The 18969-nt window shown below is 41.0% G+C and overlaps 1 protein-coding gene across 2 annotated transcripts in view; it reads right to left on the bottom strand.

Moving 5' to 3' along the window:
• Positions 1 to 18969, bottom strand: part of VPS13D (vacuolar protein sorting 13 homolog D (S. cerevisiae)) — a 281733-nt gene that overhangs the window by 93476 nt on the left and 169288 nt on the right. For both annotated transcript variants that reach the window (XM_011962545.1, XM_011962546.1), the window contains 5 exons: positions 17929 to 18078; positions 16548 to 16644; positions 13882 to 14030; positions 2762 to 2896; positions 1161 to 1328 (listed from right to left, as the gene is read on the bottom strand). In XM_011962545.1, coding sequence (XP_011817935.1) covers positions 1161 to 1328; positions 2762 to 2896; positions 13882 to 14030; positions 16548 to 16644; positions 17929 to 18078 — 699 coding nt within the window. The remainder of the gene's footprint in view (positions 1 to 1160; positions 1329 to 2761; positions 2897 to 13881; positions 14031 to 16547; positions 16645 to 17928; positions 18079 to 18969) is intronic.

The following is an 18969-nucleotide window of genomic DNA, read 5'->3' as shown; positions in this document are numbered from 1 at the left end:
AAAGAAAGAAAGAAAGAAAGAAAGAAAGAAAGAAAGAAAGAAAGAAAGAAAGAAAGAAAGAAAGAAAGAAAGAAAGAAAGAAAGAAAAGAAAAGACTGTGGCTTATTTTGAACCACAAGCCAAATAGTACACTTTGGTCTGGTTCGATAATCCTACAGAACTGATCTGACCAATCTATCATCCCTAGAAAATAGTTTGGGAAAAAAAGGATAAATTCTCAGCTTTCACACATTATAAACAAGAATACCATACCACAAAGAAATGCCATTCAACTCTACTCTCTTACCTGCTCTGCAAGATAAATTTCTATTCAGTGCCACAAAGATCTCTTTGGTAAAGCTACTTTTCATGTCCTATCAGCCCATGAGACAAGTACACCTATGATCTCACTACAAAAATGCTCTCTCTACAGTAAATAAGCAGAGTGCACAGGTGTTTCCTCCAAATGAGTTCATTCATGAAAAAGCCAGTCTCAACAAGAAAAGTGTGTTGAGATGAAAGGAAGAGCAAAAAAGCAGAGTTCTTTAGAGGCCTGTATGTCAAATAGCAACTACCTTCAACTCGCTTCACCTTTTCTAGCTTCACATATAATCAGCTCCTGCCAGAAAATACAGAGTGAACTAAGAAAATGTCCACAAATTGAGATGTCAGTGAACAAACCAGTCAATAGCTGCAAGATACTGGAGAATGACATCACTGTCCGTCTGATGCTGGATTCAGGCGGCTTAAAAGGTTGTGTCATTACAGAAGGCTGTACTTCAGTTTGGACTTTCCCTATAAACTGTGGGTGATAACTGGTAGATCTTAGGCAGGAGAATGGCATGATTCAGTGAATTCATTCTGGTGGCACAATGAAAGGTGTAGGGGTCATCATGAAAGGTCCAGGGTGTTAGGGGCTATTGCAGTGACCTAGGTAAGAGATACGCAATACCTGGACTAAGGCAGTGGCAATGCAGAGGAAGGAGGAAGAGGTATTTTAGAGGTGGACTCAGTGCACCTGGTGGCAGGTGATGGGAGGTGAGGAAAAGGCAAGGCATGTGGGCAATGAAGCAAAAGCCATGAATATAACTTCTCACAGCCTATCAACTATAAAAGAAATTGTAGTACTATAGAGGACTCATGAGGTTAATTATAACGGAATTTCACCTCTATTTCCTTACCTTGGCAGCAGAGTTTGATACTCCGTGTGTAACATTTCTGATGAGGCCCCCAACATTTCCATACTTTATCAGTCCAGTAACCCCTTCAGAGACATCATTCAAAAGCCCCATAGGATTGCCAAGAAAATCCACTGATCCCAGGATTCGAGCTGCCTGGCTGAGGAGTTCCTGGCAAATGGAATCGGAAGAGAAAAGTCCAGTCAGCGTCTACTTACATTTGCAGATACCAGTGTCCCAAGCGAAAAGGTGAGAAATCTATTTTGTCCTCCATTCTCATTACTATCAGTAATTAGCTTTTAATCTTCATGAACTGCAAAATAATCTTCTGTCCTTTCAGGAGCACCACCTAAGCTTCTCCCAATACCCATATCCCAATACACATACTCTTCAAAGCCAGTTAGAAGTATAAAAATAGCTATGAAACAGGAAGCATTCTTATGAGTATTTGCTATGTACACATCATACTCTCCTTTTCATCATGCCTACAAACAGAGAAGTAATCACCAGCAGGGAGAATTATAAAAGGAAAGTGAGGAAGAGAGGTAGATTTGCAGTTCCTCTCATAAGCTGTGGTGTGGGTGGGGGGCCTGAAGAAGGCATGGACAGACTTATGAAGCAACCTCCACTGTTCTTTCTTTGAAGCAGGGTCTCGGTCACACAGGCTGAGGTGAGGTGGCACCACCACGGCTCACCGCAGCCTTGACCTCCTGGGCTCAAGCAGTCCTCCTACCTCAGCCTCCCGAGTGGCTGGGACTACCGGCAAGCACCTCTACAACCGGCTAATCTTTTTTTTTCTCGATATTTTGTAGAGACGGGGTCTCAATATGTTGCCTAGGCTGGTCTTGAACTCCTGAGCTCGAGTGATCCTCCTGCCTGGCCTCCCACCAAGTACTAGGATTACAGATGTGAGCCACCATGACTGGCCCCCTCCACTCTTTCTATACTTCCAATTGCCTGATCCCAGGTTCCAGTGATATCTGCTGTATCACTTTCCTTAGTTAGGTAGAAATATCACCAATTAGGAAAATCAAAAAACGAAAGGCGGAATGGAGAAAAAGGAAGTGAGAATAAAATATATTTTAACTTTGGAAGCTACTAAATTTGATATGATCTTGACCTATCTATTCATCGAAGAATATGCCTTGCTTTTACTTTTTGATCTTTGCAGTCTGGATAATAAATACAAAATGGAAAATGTCCAATGTGATTTAAAAAATTTCAAGTTCAACCCAAGTGCAGGATCCCACAGACTCTAAAAACATGAGTGTAGTTGCTGAAAGAAAGCCCATGCCTGGGAAACAAAAACATTATTTTGTTATTATTAAAGCATCAATTAAACCATTAAGAGTTGTGACTAATTTAGCAGAAACCCCTCAGAGTAGCTCTGAGGGATGAAACTAACAGTTCATAGGTCAAATGTACTGTCTCAGGATTTTCGTGACATATATGGCCTTCTTGGGAAGTGACCTACCCGTAACGTAACAGAGTTGAAATGTTTAACTGGGTTCTCAATAGTAATGTCTTAGTAACCAAAATTCTCAAACAACTAAAATAAACATTCTGCTTATGCTCCAGCCAATGAGTACTTCTCCAAGTCTCACCTCCTGGAAATGTTTGAGGACATCATTGATGATGAACTCCTTGGTCTCATAGGGATGTACCCGAGTGAATGGATCTAGATTAATCACAGCATCTTCAAACCGTATCAAAGGAAATCCCAAGGTGCTTTTTAGGGCCTAATTAGGGAAGAAAGGAAATGACATACTTAAGTCATATGATGGCCTTCTGGGATACTATAATTCTAGATTCCATTAAAGCTACAAGTCATGTTAACTTTTGAATGAGGGTCAGGTTTTGAATGTTTAAGGATTTTCCCTATAACTATAAAAGTAAAATACCAGGGAAAAATACATATATAGACAGACATATATCACTCAAGTCACATACATCACACAGAAATAAACACTATTAGTTTGTGTCAAAATTCCTTTTGCCTGTTTTGTATCTGAGTGTTTGTCGTGTTTTACTTTTTGACTGATGTATACCACACACACAGAGAAGTATACTAATGTATAGTTCAAAACCCAAACGATTTTTCCCAAAGTGAACACAATAATGTGACCACCACCAGATCAGAAAGCAAACTGTTATCGCCATCTTGGAAGCAGCCTACCCACCATGACAACGCTCCCACTCCCTCCTCCCTCCTTCTTCCCCAAAGACAACCACGGTGATGACATCTATCACCAAAGGTAAGTTCTTCTGTTTTAAACTGCATATAAATAGAATCATCAGTATGCACTTTGTTGTGGGTGGCTTCTCATAGACAACATTACATATGGGAGTTTCCTAGATTGCTGCATATAGCTGTAGTTTGTTAACGTCCATTGCCATATAATATTCCATTGCATGAATAAAACAATGTATTTAATCACCATTGTTTATGAAAAGTTGAAAAGTTGGGTTGTTTCAGACTTTTTGCTATTATGAATAATGCTGCTATAAACAACGTTAGACATGTATATGGCAGACTAGGTAACAGGGTCTCGCTCTGTTGCCCAGGCTGGAATGCAGTGGCACAATCACAGTTCACTGCAGCCTTGACCTCCTGGGTTCATGCGATCCTCCCACCTCAGCCTCCTTAGCAGGTGAGGCTACAGGTGCAAACTACCATGCCCAGCTAATTTTTGTATTTTTTGTAGAGAAGAGTTTTCACCATGTTGCCCAGGCTGGTCTTGAACACCTGGGCTCAAGCAATCTGCCTGCTTTGGCATCCCAAAGTGCTGCGATTACAGGTGTGAGCCACTGTTCCCTGCCTAGATATGTCTTTTGGGGCACATTTATGCATTTTTCTTGGACATATACCTGGCAGTGGAACTGGGTCATAAAGATTGTACATGTACAATCTTAATATATTCTGCCAAACAGTTTTCCAAAGTGGTCACACCAGTGTATGCTCCATTCAGCAGTCTACAAGATCCCTTGTTATTCGACACCCTCATCAACACTTAGTATAGATAGCTTTTTTTAGACAAAAGATATATGGCCAGGAGTGGTGGCTCATGCCTGTAATCCCAGCACTTTTGGAGGCTGAGGTGGGAGGATCGCTTGAGGCCAGGCGTTCAAGACCAGCCTGGGTGATGAAGTAAGACCTTGGCTCTGCAAAAAGCTTAAAAATTAACTGGGCATGGTGGCATGTGCCTGCAGTCTCAGCCATTCAGGAGGCTGGGGGAGGAGGATTGCTTGGACTTTTAAGGTCAAGGCCACACTAAGCTGAGATCATGCCACTTTACTTAGCCTGGGTGACAAAATAAGACCCTGCCTCACTCTTTCTTTCTTTCTCAAAAACAGAAAACAGAGTCTCTGTTGCCCAGCCTGGAGTACAGTGGTGGGATCTTGACTCACTGGGCTCAAGTGATCCTCCTGCCTCAGCCTCCCCCTACGGGTGCATACTACCACATCCAGCTAATTTTTTTTTTTTTTTTTTTTTTTTTTTAGAGACAGGGTCTCGCTCTGTTGCTCAACTCCTGGGCTCAAGTGATCCACTCATCTCAGCCTCCCAAAGTGCTGGGATTACCATGGCTGACCCTGTTGCTTAAAACTCAGTATTACTTAATGACAAAAAAACCCAGAAAATCTGAATGGTGTGTAATGGTATCTCAGTATAGTTTTGACAGATAAACTGATGGGTGTGTAATAATACCTCAGTGTAGTCTCTTTTCTGTTGAGAAGTGAGATTAAGCAACTTTTAATATGCATATGCCATTTGGATATCTTTTTGTGAAGTGTTTATTGAAGTCTTTTGCTCATTTTTGAAGTGAGTTCCTGTTTTTTATTTCTTACTGCTTTGTAGGAGTTCTTACATATTCCGTATACCAAGTCCTCTGTTGAACAGATGTGTCGCAAATATCTTACTCCATTCTGTGACTTGTCTTATTACTCTTTAAATGGTGTCTTTTAATGATCAGACAGTCTTAATTTTAAGGAAATCTACCTTATCAATCTTTTCTTATATGGTAAGACCTTTCTGTGTCCTGGTTAAGAAATTACTGTCTACTCCAACGTCATAAAGATATTCCCATGTTTACTTATAGAAGTGTTATTGTTTTACTCTTCACACTTAAATCTACACTCTACCTAGAATTTATTTTTATGTATGGTGTGAGGGCATGGCCAAGATTCATTTTTTCCTCATAAATATTGAACTAAGTAATATTTATTGAAAAGATCATTCGTTTCACTACTGCAGTACGGTATAAATGTTGTCATAAGTCACGTGATGGTATTATACATCCATTTCTGGATTCATTTCTTCTGTTTCACTTTGCTCTGCTGCTTTCTACTAATGCCACACTGTCTTAATTACTGTAGTCTTGTAATAATTTCTGAAATTGAAGAGCGTAAGCTCTCACCAACTTTGTATTTTTTCTCCAGGATTACCTCAGCTGCTCTTTGCACTTTTCAACTGCAGAGAAATTTTAGAATCAGCTTGTCAATTTGCATCCAAAAAAACTGCTGGAATTTTCATCAGGACTGTACTGAATCTACAGATCAGTTTGAGGAGCAACGACAACTTTACTGAATCTTCCAACTTATTGACATGGTATGTCCCTTCATTTATGTAGGTCTTTAATTTTTCACAGTAATGTTTAATTGTTTTCTGTGTAGAAGTCTTACACGTCTTTTGTTGGATTTATTCTTAGATACCTGTGGTAGATTTAAAAGGACCACATATTCTTTGCATCTTCTGTCAAGCAGTGAAGTCTATGTTCCCTCCCCCGAATCTTCACTAGCCTTGTGATTTGCTTCAGCCAATAGGAAGCGAGAGATATAATAATGTGTGACCTTTGAGCCTAGGCCTCAAGACAGCTTGGAGCTTCTGTGCTGCCTGTTTGATGCTTCCACCATGTGAAGAAGCTGGGAATGGCTTCCTTTAAGATGGGAGACCATGTGGAAAGGGGTTCTGCTGACAGCCAGCACCAATCCGCTGGACATGGGACTGAGGTCATCTCATACCATTATGTCTCGGTTAACTGCCAGGTGACTGCAGCCATATGAATGACCACAGGTGAGACCAGCAGAAGAAACACCTAGCTAGGTCTAGCCCAAATTATTAACTCACAGAATTGTAAACAAATAAGATGGTGGTTGTTTTAAACCACTACATTTTGGAGTCATCTGTTAGACAATAATAGTTAATGATAGAGTATTTAATGTTTTCTTTCTCTCCCTCCCTCCCTCCTCTTCCCTCTCATCTCTCTCTCCTCCTCCCCCTTCTCTCAATCCCTCCCTCCTTCCCTCCCTCCCTTCCTCCCAAACTTCCATTTTTGTAGAGACAGGGTCTCCCTATGTTGCCCAGGCTGGTTCTGAACTCCTGGGCTCAAGTGATCCTCCCACCTAGGCCTCTCAAAGTGCTGGGATTACAGGTGTGAGCCACCACACCCAGACCTGTTTTCTTAATATCCTCCGAATTTTTCTTTTCTCTGTAATCATTGCTGACATGTAGAAATACAACAGTTTTCTATACTGTCTCTAGTGACCTTACTAAATTTACTTATTCTAATAACTTATCTGAAAATACTTTTAGATTTTCTAGTAAACGATCATGCTTTCCACAAATAACAAAGTTTTTATTTTCCTTTCCAGCTCCTATATCTTTTATTTCTTTTTCAAAAAGATCATCCTTGACTTACTTCACTGGCTGAACTCCCGTGTAACGGTGAAAGAAGTGGTGATAATGGGTAACTTTCCTTTATCTCAAGAAAAAACTTTTACTCTATCACCAATTAGTATGATGTTTGTTGTAGCTTTTTAATAGATAGACCTAAACAGATTAAAGCAGTTATCTTCTATTTTTAGCTTGCTGAATTTTTATTGTAGATGGATGTTAAAGTTTGTCAAATGACTTTTATGCATTTTTAAGTAACCATATTCTATTTTATCTTGTTGATGTGGTAAATTACCAAATTTATCTGCAAATGTGAAACTGAACGTGCATTCCACGAATAAAACCAATTCGGTTATATTAGCCTTCTTATATATTTGTTTTTGATTTACTAATATTTTGTTCAGATTTCTTTCCTCTATATTCATGAAAAAGTGCTTATCTATAATTTTTCCTTATTATTTAACTTTTTTAAAAAAAATTACAGTTTTCTGGTAAACTTCTTAGATACATTCATAATTATTTTAAATTTTCTGTCTAAAAATACCAACATCCAGTTTATCTATGGTTCTGTTTCTAGTGTTTGTTTTTTCTCTTGGTCTCATCTCATCTTGGCCTGGTAATTTGTGACTGAATGCAACATTTTGTATGAAAACTTACAGAGACTTTGGATGAGTTTTTAGCTTCTGGCAGGCAGTTAGAGTAAGAAGCATAATGCCTAAATCAACCAGGGTTTGGGTTTTCTCAAGGCTATGCTTCAGTCTTTACCTAAGTTCTGGTGTATTTCAGTCCTTATGAGGCCTGGTGTAGTCCTTTAGCAGTCTCAATGAAAACCAATGCCATTCCTCCACTTTTAACCTCCCTAGTACCACAAAACTGCTGAAAAGACTGTGTCACTTAGAAATCAGCAAATATCTCAATCAAGAAAGTACCTCAGATTATTGGGGTTTGTTGTCTGCTTGTCCCTTCTCTGTAAGATATTAGCCCTTCAATTACCAGCTCTCTTAGCAGCAATGAAGTCTAAGTTTTGCTTTGCTAGCCCCACAAGACTGCCAAAAGCTTTACTTGCATTCTCTGCCTGTTGGCAGCTGCTTTCTGCTTGGCTTCTTCACCTTTCTCCCCACACTGCTTACAAATCAGAAAAAGTCTTAGGAATAAAAGCAAAATAAATGTGGGGCTCACCTTACTGAGTTTCTCTCCTCTCATAAATCTTGAACTCTCAAGTCCTGGCTGTTTTGGTAGCTTTCCAATGGCTTCACATGGACACTCCCCACCCCCGTCCCCACTATCTGTCTTTTCTTGAAGTTCTCAGCTGGCATGGGTCTGCTTATAAGCTGATTAACAATCTCTGGATATGGGTCTATTTTCTGATTATATCTTTATTTAAAATGATTGATATTTCAAGGTGTTTAAAAGGCGTGTCAAATACTCTTCCTTACTGAATATAAAAACACTTTTTCATGCTAATATTACCAGTAAATCTCTGATTCACTTGGAATTTATCCTTACATAAAGTGTCAAGAATAAATCTAATTTTATATTTTTTCTATTGTGATTGAGTCTAACAGCATTATTGAAAAGTCTGTATACGCCACACTGAATTAAAATCTCTTTATTATAAAATTTCATGTGCAACTTAATGACATTTCTATTCTGTTTTCTTACTTATATTTTAATCTTTTTGCATGTGTCTTCTGAGACTGCCTTAAATTATTTTGGAACAAGAATATGTTTAATTGAAATTAAATCAATTAAATCAAAGAAAAGGTGAAATTTTTTAAAAGCAGAGAGGAGGGAAAACTTTTTTGTGACTCAAAATTCAGATTCAAGACTCTACTTTCAGGGATCATTTCCACAGTTCGTTATTAGAGAAGTTTCTCTGAATATGCAGTTTTCAAAAAAAAAAAAATTAGATTCAAAACAGCAAAAGACTAATACATCTGACAACATAAAAATAAACACCTCTTGTATAATTAAACACACACACACACCCCAAAAGCAAAGTAAAAAGATAAAAAGCTGAAGAAAAAATACTTACAACTTTCATCAAAGACATACTTTTAGAAAGAGCTTCTAAAATTAGAAGAGATAAAAGGCCTGACAGAAAAATAGACAAGTGACATAACCAGGCAGTTCACAGAGAAATATCTGGACCCTTAACATACAGATCAGGAAAAGAAGATACAGAAGAAAAGAAAACAGAAATAGGCAGAGAAGCAACAGAGCAAGAGGAGAACCAGAAAGGACAGATGTCAACAACAGGGAAGTCAGCAATGTCAAAATGGCAGAGGATGCTGCAAAGATAAGGCTAGAGAGAAAGGTCACTGGATTTGGTGCCTCGGGGAGTCACTGATAACCTCCTGCTAAGTCATTTCAGAATATCTTAGAGATTAATAGCAACCTCAAGTTGAGCTGGGCCCAGTGGCTCACGCCTGTTTTCCCAGCACTTTCAGAGGCTGAGGTGGGCAGATAACTTGACCCCAGGAGTTTGAGACCAGCGTGCGCAACATGGTAAAACTCTGTCTCCACAAAAAACACAAAAATTAGCCAGGCGTGGCACCTATAGTCTCAGCTACCTGGGATGCTGAGGTGAGAGGATCACCTGAGCCCAGGAGGTTGAGGCTGCAGTGAGCTGTGATCGTGCCACTGCACTTCAGCCTGAGTGACAGAGTGAGACCCTGTCTCCCCCACCCCCCAAAAAAGTCCAACATCAAGTTAATTCAACCTAACTCTCTCTCTCTCTCTCTCTGGTAAAAACAAAACAAGAAATGTTAAGTGGATGGCCTAAAGTCATATGGCTAGCTATTTGATCTTAGACTTGAATATGTACATTTTCACAATAGCAACTACCTATTAGGTAGAAAGCATGAAAGCTAGAATGGAGGATACTATTTCTCCTGAAAAACGTTCTGCTATTCATTCGCCCATGCCTCACCCCACCTCATGGTGAGTGATGATAAAGTACGTGAGCAGGCCTTATTTTCTGTATTTCGCTGGCAGAGAAACTGAGGTTCAGTAAGCTCAACTACTTTGCTTAGAGCCATAAAATAAACATGCTGGGAAAACAGGGTACTGACAATCAGTTCAGTACTGTTTTGCCAATACTACTTTGAGCATTACCTTATTCTCAGAGAAGAGAAAATGAGATCAAAACAAAGGCTTACGGTAAAAAGCTTTCATACCCCAACTTTGTTCTTGCAACCAAATATTAAAGAATCACACAAAGTAGCAAAGACTTTGAAACCTCTACTGAAATGTCAAAACCTTCATCACAGACACTATTACCTTTCTGAATGACTAAGGTGCTTGGTCTGAATCAAGGAAATATTCTGGCCCTTAAGTAAAAGTTATCCTTACCGAGTCATTTACTGCTTTTGGGACTCCACATTTGAAAAAGCTGAGATACAGCCCAATGGTATGAATTATTCTGCCACCTTCAGGTTGATCTGGTCAGTCCAAGTCGATGAGATGAGGGAACGAGCCAAACAGGGCTTATTCTTGTAGTAACTAAACGACTAATCAAATACAGTAGTATACAAAGTTGATGCTTATTTACTCAAGCAGCAGACAGTTTCCTGTTATAAAATGGAATTTGGAGAAGGCAATCCTGTGTTCATAAGCTCCTAATAAAAATAGGAAACTATCTATTTCTACCTCCCCACACGAAAACTGCTGAAGTCTTCCAGAAACTTCATAGAGTTGAAAGAAGAAATACCTGTCTATGTACCATAAGGTCTCAGATCCCAAGCTATTCCCTCGGCCATGTTCTTTCCTTTCTTAGTTTATCCTGCACTAAACAAAACTGTCTGGAATTCATTCTTTAAAGGTTTATTTATGGTACATAGAGACTGTTTATGTGAAGCAGAGTATTTGCCTATTTCCCTCTTGGGACAATGTTTAAAACTACAGGGATATTTCCCTCTCTGGCACTTTCTGAAATACAATTAACAATACTGGATCTTTTTTCCTTTTAACAAATCTGGTTTTTATTTAGGGAGGGGAGGAAAAAAGTAAAGGGTCTGAAGTTTCCCAACAAATTATTTCAAGCCTTTGAGAAGACAGTTTTAGGCTTTTTAAATAGTGTCTTTGTTCGAAACTCTCCCAACCCCCACCCTCTCACTCTGACCATTAAAATGTGGGTTTTCTTCCAAACTAGATTGCTCAATTAAAGCCCTTCTTTTGTAATACCCCAATGCTCTAAATGGAAAAAGGACTGCTGTAGGCCACCTCGTGAAATCTTTTAAAGGCTCCTGGCCTCTTTTGATCTTTAAAAAAAGCCAGAAACACGTATAAACTACCTGGCATTTTCAATATCACTCTGCCACTTTCTAACACGCAAACTTGGGAGAACGGAGAGAATGGGGAGTCAGGGAGGAATGCTGTGCTTTGGTCTCTGCATTTGTGAAATGGGACTATTATCTCCCCATTCTTCCATCGCAGAGTAAGGAATCCAACTGAGATAGCAGATGTGAAACTGCTCTCAGTCCTTTTGAACAGACACTATATCTGGCAACAAGGTACCCTCAGTGTAAACCTGAAGACTTCCCTCTGAGATTTCTGACAGTCTCACTTCTGGCCTGGAGTCAGGAGAATCAAGATAATTATTCCTTCAGTACCAAAGACGTGGTTTACCTTTTAGTCAGGCTCTCGTGACTCCTGTTCAGGGACAGAACTCCATTTTCTAAGCACATACTTTTAGCCATTATATATTCATCGAAAAGAGCATAGTACCCTTTCTAAGAGCTACTAATAAAGGCATATTACCCTGTTAGAAAACTCTTTGAATAAATGACATTATTTTATGAGTCCCAGACTCCACTAGGAGACTCAAGACACAGTAAAATGTGACTCCCACAAGCTGAGAATTAACTCGTTAGTCCCAATTCCCTGCACCCTGCTGGAAACATTAACTTACTACACTTGGCGTGCCCCCCACACACCTCATCAAATGGCTGCTCCATGTAATTGTTTAACAATGATTTGAAAAATGCCCTGAAAATGTTCCTTCAATTCAGTGCCAGATGAAACATTCAGCTGAAATGATTTCGTTGACTGTATGCCGAGCGCACACACAACCATCACTCCCATATAACTGGGTGGCTGGAGCTACTTCGACTGCAGAAAATCAGGCTGCTTTTCTCAGTCTGGGGAGTTTTCTGCTGGGAGCAACTTGAAGGGAATAGTTAGGTGTCTGTGTTTCTTAGTAAGATGATTTTAAAAACAAGAAGTCCTCAACCCTCAGGAAATGCTTCACATTGGTTTGCTGGGCAAGTGCCAAGTGCTCTGGGTGAATATATACTTTATCAAACAAACCCATTCCAAAGGTCACACAAGTCAAGTGGATACTTGTGGATATTAGCAAGATAGTGGTTTTCCCATGGTTTTCCCCTCACTCCCATGCTAACTATCTTTAATCTCCTGGGAAACATGAAATTAAAGCGAATGAAGCAGACAGGGCAGTGAGTGAAGGGCACGCTGCACTCTTCCAGAGATGGCTGCAAGAGCCATTCCTGCTCCAGGTCCCCACCAGCACTCCCAGCGGCTCGGCCCCAGCTCGCCACCCCAGTGCAGTCACCGTTGCCCTACCCTTACCCAAATGTGATCTGATGTTGACCAGACTACTGTCTCATTACCTGTGTGTCGATTTTAGAAGCTGTGAGTTGGCAGACACGGCCACATGAGGCCCACACATGTGTTTTGTTAGGCTCACTAGGTTTAAAAAAAAAAAAAAAAACTTGAATTGGTTGCCAATGTTTAAAAACCAGGAGATTCCACATAAAAATCCAGATTTCCCGCTTCTCTTTAAAAATCTGAAGATCTGGCAACACGGGGTTCACATTCCTCCATGACAGCACGCGGCTGGAGTGGGTTGTGGCAGCCCCTTCAGATGGAGCGGGCTCTCCTGGTAGGGGAGACATGACACTGCCCCAGTGTGCGGCTCCACTCGCTGCCATTGCCAGCACAGCCCCTGCAGGCATCTAAGTTAGGACCCTAGACTTCCTCCTTATTTGCTCATATCTCTAGCTGTTCCTGCGCAGCAAGAAGACTATCTTGTAGCATCTTAGAGGAGGCAGCATGGGGCAGTGGGAAGAGTCCTGGACTGGCAGTTAGTAGGAAGATGGAGGTCTTGAGTATCATCTTTAAGTGCAACAGAGTGAAAAACCAGAACCAATGGGTCCAAGCTGCAGGTGGGCCGACTTTGACTCAAACTAAGGAAAGACTTTCTAACGCCCCTGGATCCACTTCTGCTCTTATCACTGCCTAGCCACACAGGCTTGACTAACAAAACACTTTGACCTTCAATTTCCCTGTCTACCAAGCAAGTACATCATTGAGGACTCACAGGTCTAAAATTCTCTGGTTCCTTATGTTCTATGGGGAAGCACAGTATAGTGGAAAAAAAAAAAAATAGACTTTAGAGTCAGACAGGCTTGGATTTGAATCCCAGCTTTCTTCCTCAATGAAGATATACTTTATTGCCGAAAATGAAGATGGTGTTCAGGCTGTGTCTAGTAAGTAGTCATCAAGATGGTCTAAGGGTTTCATCCTGGTGTGGCGGTAGAGGCAGCCACATCCCAGTGGGTAAGTGAGCTGAGTCTACTTTAAAGGCGGTAGACACTCATTCAAAAAGAGATGGATACTTAGGAAGAGAGAAGTAGGAAGGTGAGCAGGCCTCGGGCACAAAAGCAAGATGCTGTCTTGATTTTGCTTTTTCTCTTGATCTTGGACGCAACTTTAGGAAAAAGGTATCTCACTGAGGTAAGCCAGGAGCTAAACAGAGAGCAAATGGGTTTTACAGAATTATCTGTGAATCTCTTGAGCTACTCCTTGATCTCTGGCAATGTCATATTTAATTTTTTTTTTTTAAAGACAAATACATGTGAGTCAATAAACCTTCTGAAAAAGGAAATCTGTAAAAATAAAATGTCTGCTATCAATGATGATGGGGGACAAACACACACACACGCACAACAACAACAAACAACAGACAGCAAACACACTCATTCTTTTCCAAGGAAAAATCATCTACAAAAATTTACCCAAATGGCAGCTCACCTTAAGATCCAATGGGAGCTTGTTGGAGGTGAACACACTTAGCTTGATCTGAGGAATGCTGATTTTGAGATTTTCAAAGTAGTATCGAATTGGTGTTCCACCTTGCTCAGCTGTCTTTTCATGGAGGTTTTCATCATATTTTTCCACCTCTGGTACAAAGGCAGAATTTAAAAAACAAAGAAGAATTTCTTAGTCTCATGATCCAAACCCTTGTATTCACATTGAAAAAAATAATCAAAAAAAGGAAACCATCTATCACTCTCAAATTAGTTTGCGAGGGTACAGTGACATGTATAGTATTCTGATGCCATTCTTTGTGAGAGTAGATCTGTTTTGTGTTGTTTATCAAAAAAGAAGACTAGCATGTTAACTTGTGACTCTATACCATCCAACAGATGTCATCTATGGAAAAAATCACCCAGATGGAAAAGTCAAAGGCCACAGGTGTATTTGTTAGCAGTGTTATTATCAATGACCCAGATTATCTAAATTTATTTTCCTAGGATCACATCCAAATAAGTCTTGGAGTGCCGTGTAACTGAATCAAAATGAGTATCACCAATTCATGAACCTGAGTGAAACATAATGCCTGAAAAAGAATCAGGTTGCGGGCTGTAAAGATGTAACATCACTACAAGCAGCAACCTGTCTCCCAAATGGTGGATATTCATTTAAATAGGACGATCAAGGCAGATTTATATATATATATATATATATATATATTTTTTTTATTATACTTTAAGTTCTAGGGTACATGTGCACAACGTGCAGGTTTGTTACATATGTATACTTGTGTCAAGGCAGATTTTTTTTTTTTTTTTTTTTTGAGATGGAGTCTTGCTCTGTCGCCCGGGCTGGAGTGCAGTGGCCGGATCTCAGCTCACTGCAAGCTCTGCCTCCCGGGTTCACGCCATTCTCCTGCCTCAGCCTCCTGAGTAGCTGGGACTACAGGCACCCGCCACCTCGCCCGGCTAGTTTTTTGTATTTTTTAGTAGAGACGGGGTTTCACCGTGTTAGCCAGGATGGTCTCGATCTCCTGACCTTGTGATCCGCCCATCTCAGCCTCCCAAAGTGCTGGGATTACAGGCTTGAGCCACCGCGCCCGGCCAAGGCAGATATTTTTAACTTGCCATCCCATGAAATAAAAGGAGTAGCATGGGCTACAACATGGCAACGTGATATTTGCACTTGATGCTGTATGCACACCCAACTGGGCAGCATATTTTGCCTTGGCTTCATGTGCCTTGGAAATAAAACCAGGGAGCTTGCACATATCTACTTATCAAACACATTTATATTGTATGCTATTATTAGTGCTACTTACAGAAAAATGATACTGCAACAGAGACCTGCCCATTTATGCTGAGGAAGCAGAAACAGCTACAGACAGGATGGCAGGTACTTTAAGGAGCAGCAGGACTGGGCTTGTGGATCTGAGGGCTGCATGCTGCCTCTGTCCCATCCCATCAGCACTGGTGACAATATACCAAAAATACGGGAAGCAACCTCTTAGTCAGCTCCCACTCGAGCAAAAGGCAGGCAAGGATTTTACAAAAATCTAAATCCATGCTTGAGGAGAAATTTATTACAGCAACTTACAAGAAAAGCATGTCGAATCAAATTTAAAGTAAAACTTCCCAGGAAGGTACCAAAACAGAATGGATACCTGGCAGGCAGGCTCCCAAGTAGCTGTCTGAATACAAATAAACACTGGCGTTCCAACCCAAAGTGGAAAACACAGCATTAAACAGACAGGATCTTGCTCTTGATCCCAAATACTCTTAAAGCTTAAATTCTACATCTGGGATAAAAAGAACAAAAATATTTTTCTTGCATTGTGTGTATGTATGTACATGTGTACACACATTCCCAGTGATTTTTTTTCTCTAGCCAACATGGGCAGATAAACATAAAAGCCTCTTTCTTATCATTTCTTCAGGCTCAATATTTAGTTTAGGCTTCAAAAGACTGAGTATTATTGACTTTCTTCTAAGCTGTATACACAGCCCTGAAAAGCTCATCTAAAAGCAGGAGGAAAGGCCATGATGAGGAATCTAAAAGAAGCAACAGCTCAATTATTTCTGTAGCACTGCTGGAAACCTGGGTTTTTCAATAGCTTATCTTACTCACTTCTACGAAGAAGAGAGTAAATAAGTAGAAACCTTTGTAATTACAGAAAAGCATAAGGGTTTGGATGTCAAAAGTTAACGAATTGAGGCTAGCCAATTTTATTTTCTCAACTAAACCAAAGGAACTGCCAAAAGGATTTCTGATTCTTGGCCTGGAGTGTCTTTAATAAACAAAGGTTAGGAAACAAAGTGATTTGCTAAATGACTAACATCATTTCTGTCATCCTAGAGCAGATGAATAAAAAAAATACAAAGCAAAGAGGAATCGTATACTGCTTCCCAAAGGTGTACCACCGGATACTCCAGGATTCCAGAAGACCCTCTGAATGGCTCCTTTAGTTCACAGAGATAACTCAGACAATAAGTAATACTTTGAAAAAGCACAACTGAAACACAAGCCTTAGCTTCCTAGCTCAGGCTGAGATGTGGAAAGGGAGCCTATCAGACACCAAGGGACTACCTATTTTTACAAACAGACTCAAAAAATACCATCTTTGGACCAATTCCCAGACACAGACATAGAACATTCAACATTACCTGATTCTGCTTGATCGTAGCCAAAGAAACTTAGCAGCTTGAGGAGCAGTTTCTCCTCAATTTGCACTGTGAATCTCTGAGCTGTGACCATCAGATGCTAGAGATAAAGAAATTCTGATTTAAAGTGTGAACACCAGAAGGAACATTCATCTGTGCTATTAAGGCCTCAATGACATGGTATGCTTTCATTAATCATGTGGCTTTACAACTATAACGCCAAATTATTTCTGGCTTATCTCTCTATATATTGTTATGATTAAAAACTCCAAAAGATGTTTAATAGATGGTTTGCCATTCTATTGTTTGGTTCCCAGGAAATCTGGGCCTCATTAATCAGGATTCCAGCCTCAGATGCACTGTGGTGGATGAACTTTATGGTGTGTGCTCAGATGGATGGCAGCTAATTTAAGGAGCTTCATGGCTGGGCTTGTGGATCCAAGGGCTACAGGCAGGCTTGGTCCCATCAGCACTGGTGATAAAGGACCAGAAATATGGGAAGCAACCCCTGGTCAGCTCCCACTTTTCCAGAGTTTGCTGCTGGAACAGCTAGCTTGTGTGTGGAGACCCCTCCAAGAAAGAAATTTATCATTTGTAACTATCTGCTGCTTTTGGTAAACAGTGTGGTAACTTAGGTAGCAGCACATCTGTCTCAAAGTCAGACCCATCATAGCCCTTTCCCAATATTTCAGGGTTATTCTTTGTGTGTGTGTGTGCGCGCGTGCGCCCACGTGCGCGCATGTGGCCACACACACGCAGACACACATCTCACGCTGTCACTTAGGCTGGAGTGCAGTGGCATGATTGTGGCTCACTGTAGCCTCAAACTCCCAGGCTCAGGACCTCTGCCTGCTAAGCAGCTGGGACTACAGGTGCTTGCCACCAGGTCCAGCTAATTTTTGTATTTTTTATAGAAATGGGGTTTCACCATGTTTCCCAAGCTGGTCTCAAACTCCTGGGCTCAAGAGACCCGCCCGCCTTAGCCTCCCAAAGTGCTGAGATTACAAGCGAGAGCCAGTGAGCCTAGCTGGGGTTATTCTGTTTCTAATAACAGATCTGGATCATGCCTGGTCTTGACCTATCTAGAAGATGCTATACCTTCCTACAGTGACTTCACTCTGATGAATATGGACTCTGGCCTATATGGACTCAGTACTATCAAACTGTCACCTGCAAGGTCACTGAAAACACAACTGAGAATACAAAGGGCCAGAAGGAGGCATTCCTGTCAATTCCTCCAAACAATCTATTATGTCACACGTGGCTTAGCCCTGCAGAGCTATTCCCATCAGCATCCGGCACTGCTGCTCTGAGACTTGGCTGTGAGAGAACAAATCAACCTTCCAGCATGGCATCAACCCACCAGCCTCCTCCACCAGCCCACCTTGTAGATGTTGGTCAGTGCACTTTTACTGGGGAACTTCACTGCGTTGACTTGCACGGCTGGGCCAGTCTCAATGACCTCATTCTCATTGCTCAGGGGAGTCACATAGAGCATGAAGGGTTGCGTGGTACCAATGAGCTGATTGTCCACCTACGGCCATGGAAAGGTAGCAAAGCAAAAACAAAGAATAGTTCAGTTTTCATTTTTACACTTGAGTGGGGCGTCATAATGCAAGGTTGCTCAGAAAGTACCCTTATCATTTCACTCGATCTCAATAGCAGCTCACAAAAGGGCAGTCATAAAAAGTTAGCGGTCATAATAACAGACTTCATTAGGGGAGTGCTTTGCTAAGAGAATAGATTTTAAGTGTTCTCACCACAAAAAAATAAGTAGGTGAGGCAATACATGTATTAGCTCAATTTAGCCATTCCACACCTAAAAATATTTCCAAACATCATGTTGTATACGATGAATATATACAATTTTTTTTTTTTGAGACAGAGTTTCGCTCTTGTTGCCCAGGCTAAAGTGCAGCGGCGGAATCTTGGCTCACTGCAACCTCTGCCTCCCGGATTCAAGCGATTCTCCTGCCTCAGCCTCCTGAGTAGCTGGGATTATAGGCATGCACCACCATGCCTGGCTAATTTTATATTTTTAGCAGAGATGGGGTTTCTCCATGTTGGTCAGGTTGGTCTCGAACTCCTGACCTCAAGTGATCACCTGCCTCAGCCTCCCAAAGTGCTGGGATTACAGGCATGAGCCACCATGCCCGGCCGAATATATACAATTTTTATTCACCGGTTAAAAAATCAGCTATTGGCCAGGAGCAGTGGCTCACATCTGTAATCCCAGCACTTTTAGAGGTTGAGGCAGGCAGATCACGAGGTCAGGACTTTGAGACCAGCCTGACCAACATGGTGAAAACCTGTCTCTACTGAAAATACAAAAATTAGCCAGGCGTGGTGGCAGGCACCTGTAACTCCAGCTACTTAGGAGGCTGAGGCAGAAGAATCGCTTGAACCTGGGAGAAAGAGGTTGCAG

This window comes from Colobus angolensis, unplaced genomic scaffold (assembly GCF_000951035.1).
Source record: "Colobus angolensis palliatus isolate OR3802 unplaced genomic scaffold, Cang.pa_1.0 Scaffold596, whole genome shotgun sequence".
Taxonomy (NCBI): domain Eukaryota; kingdom Metazoa; phylum Chordata; class Mammalia; order Primates; family Cercopithecidae; genus Colobus; species Colobus angolensis.
The sequence above is the reverse complement of the archived record's forward strand: the minus strand, read 5'-3'. Positions and strand labels throughout refer to the sequence as shown.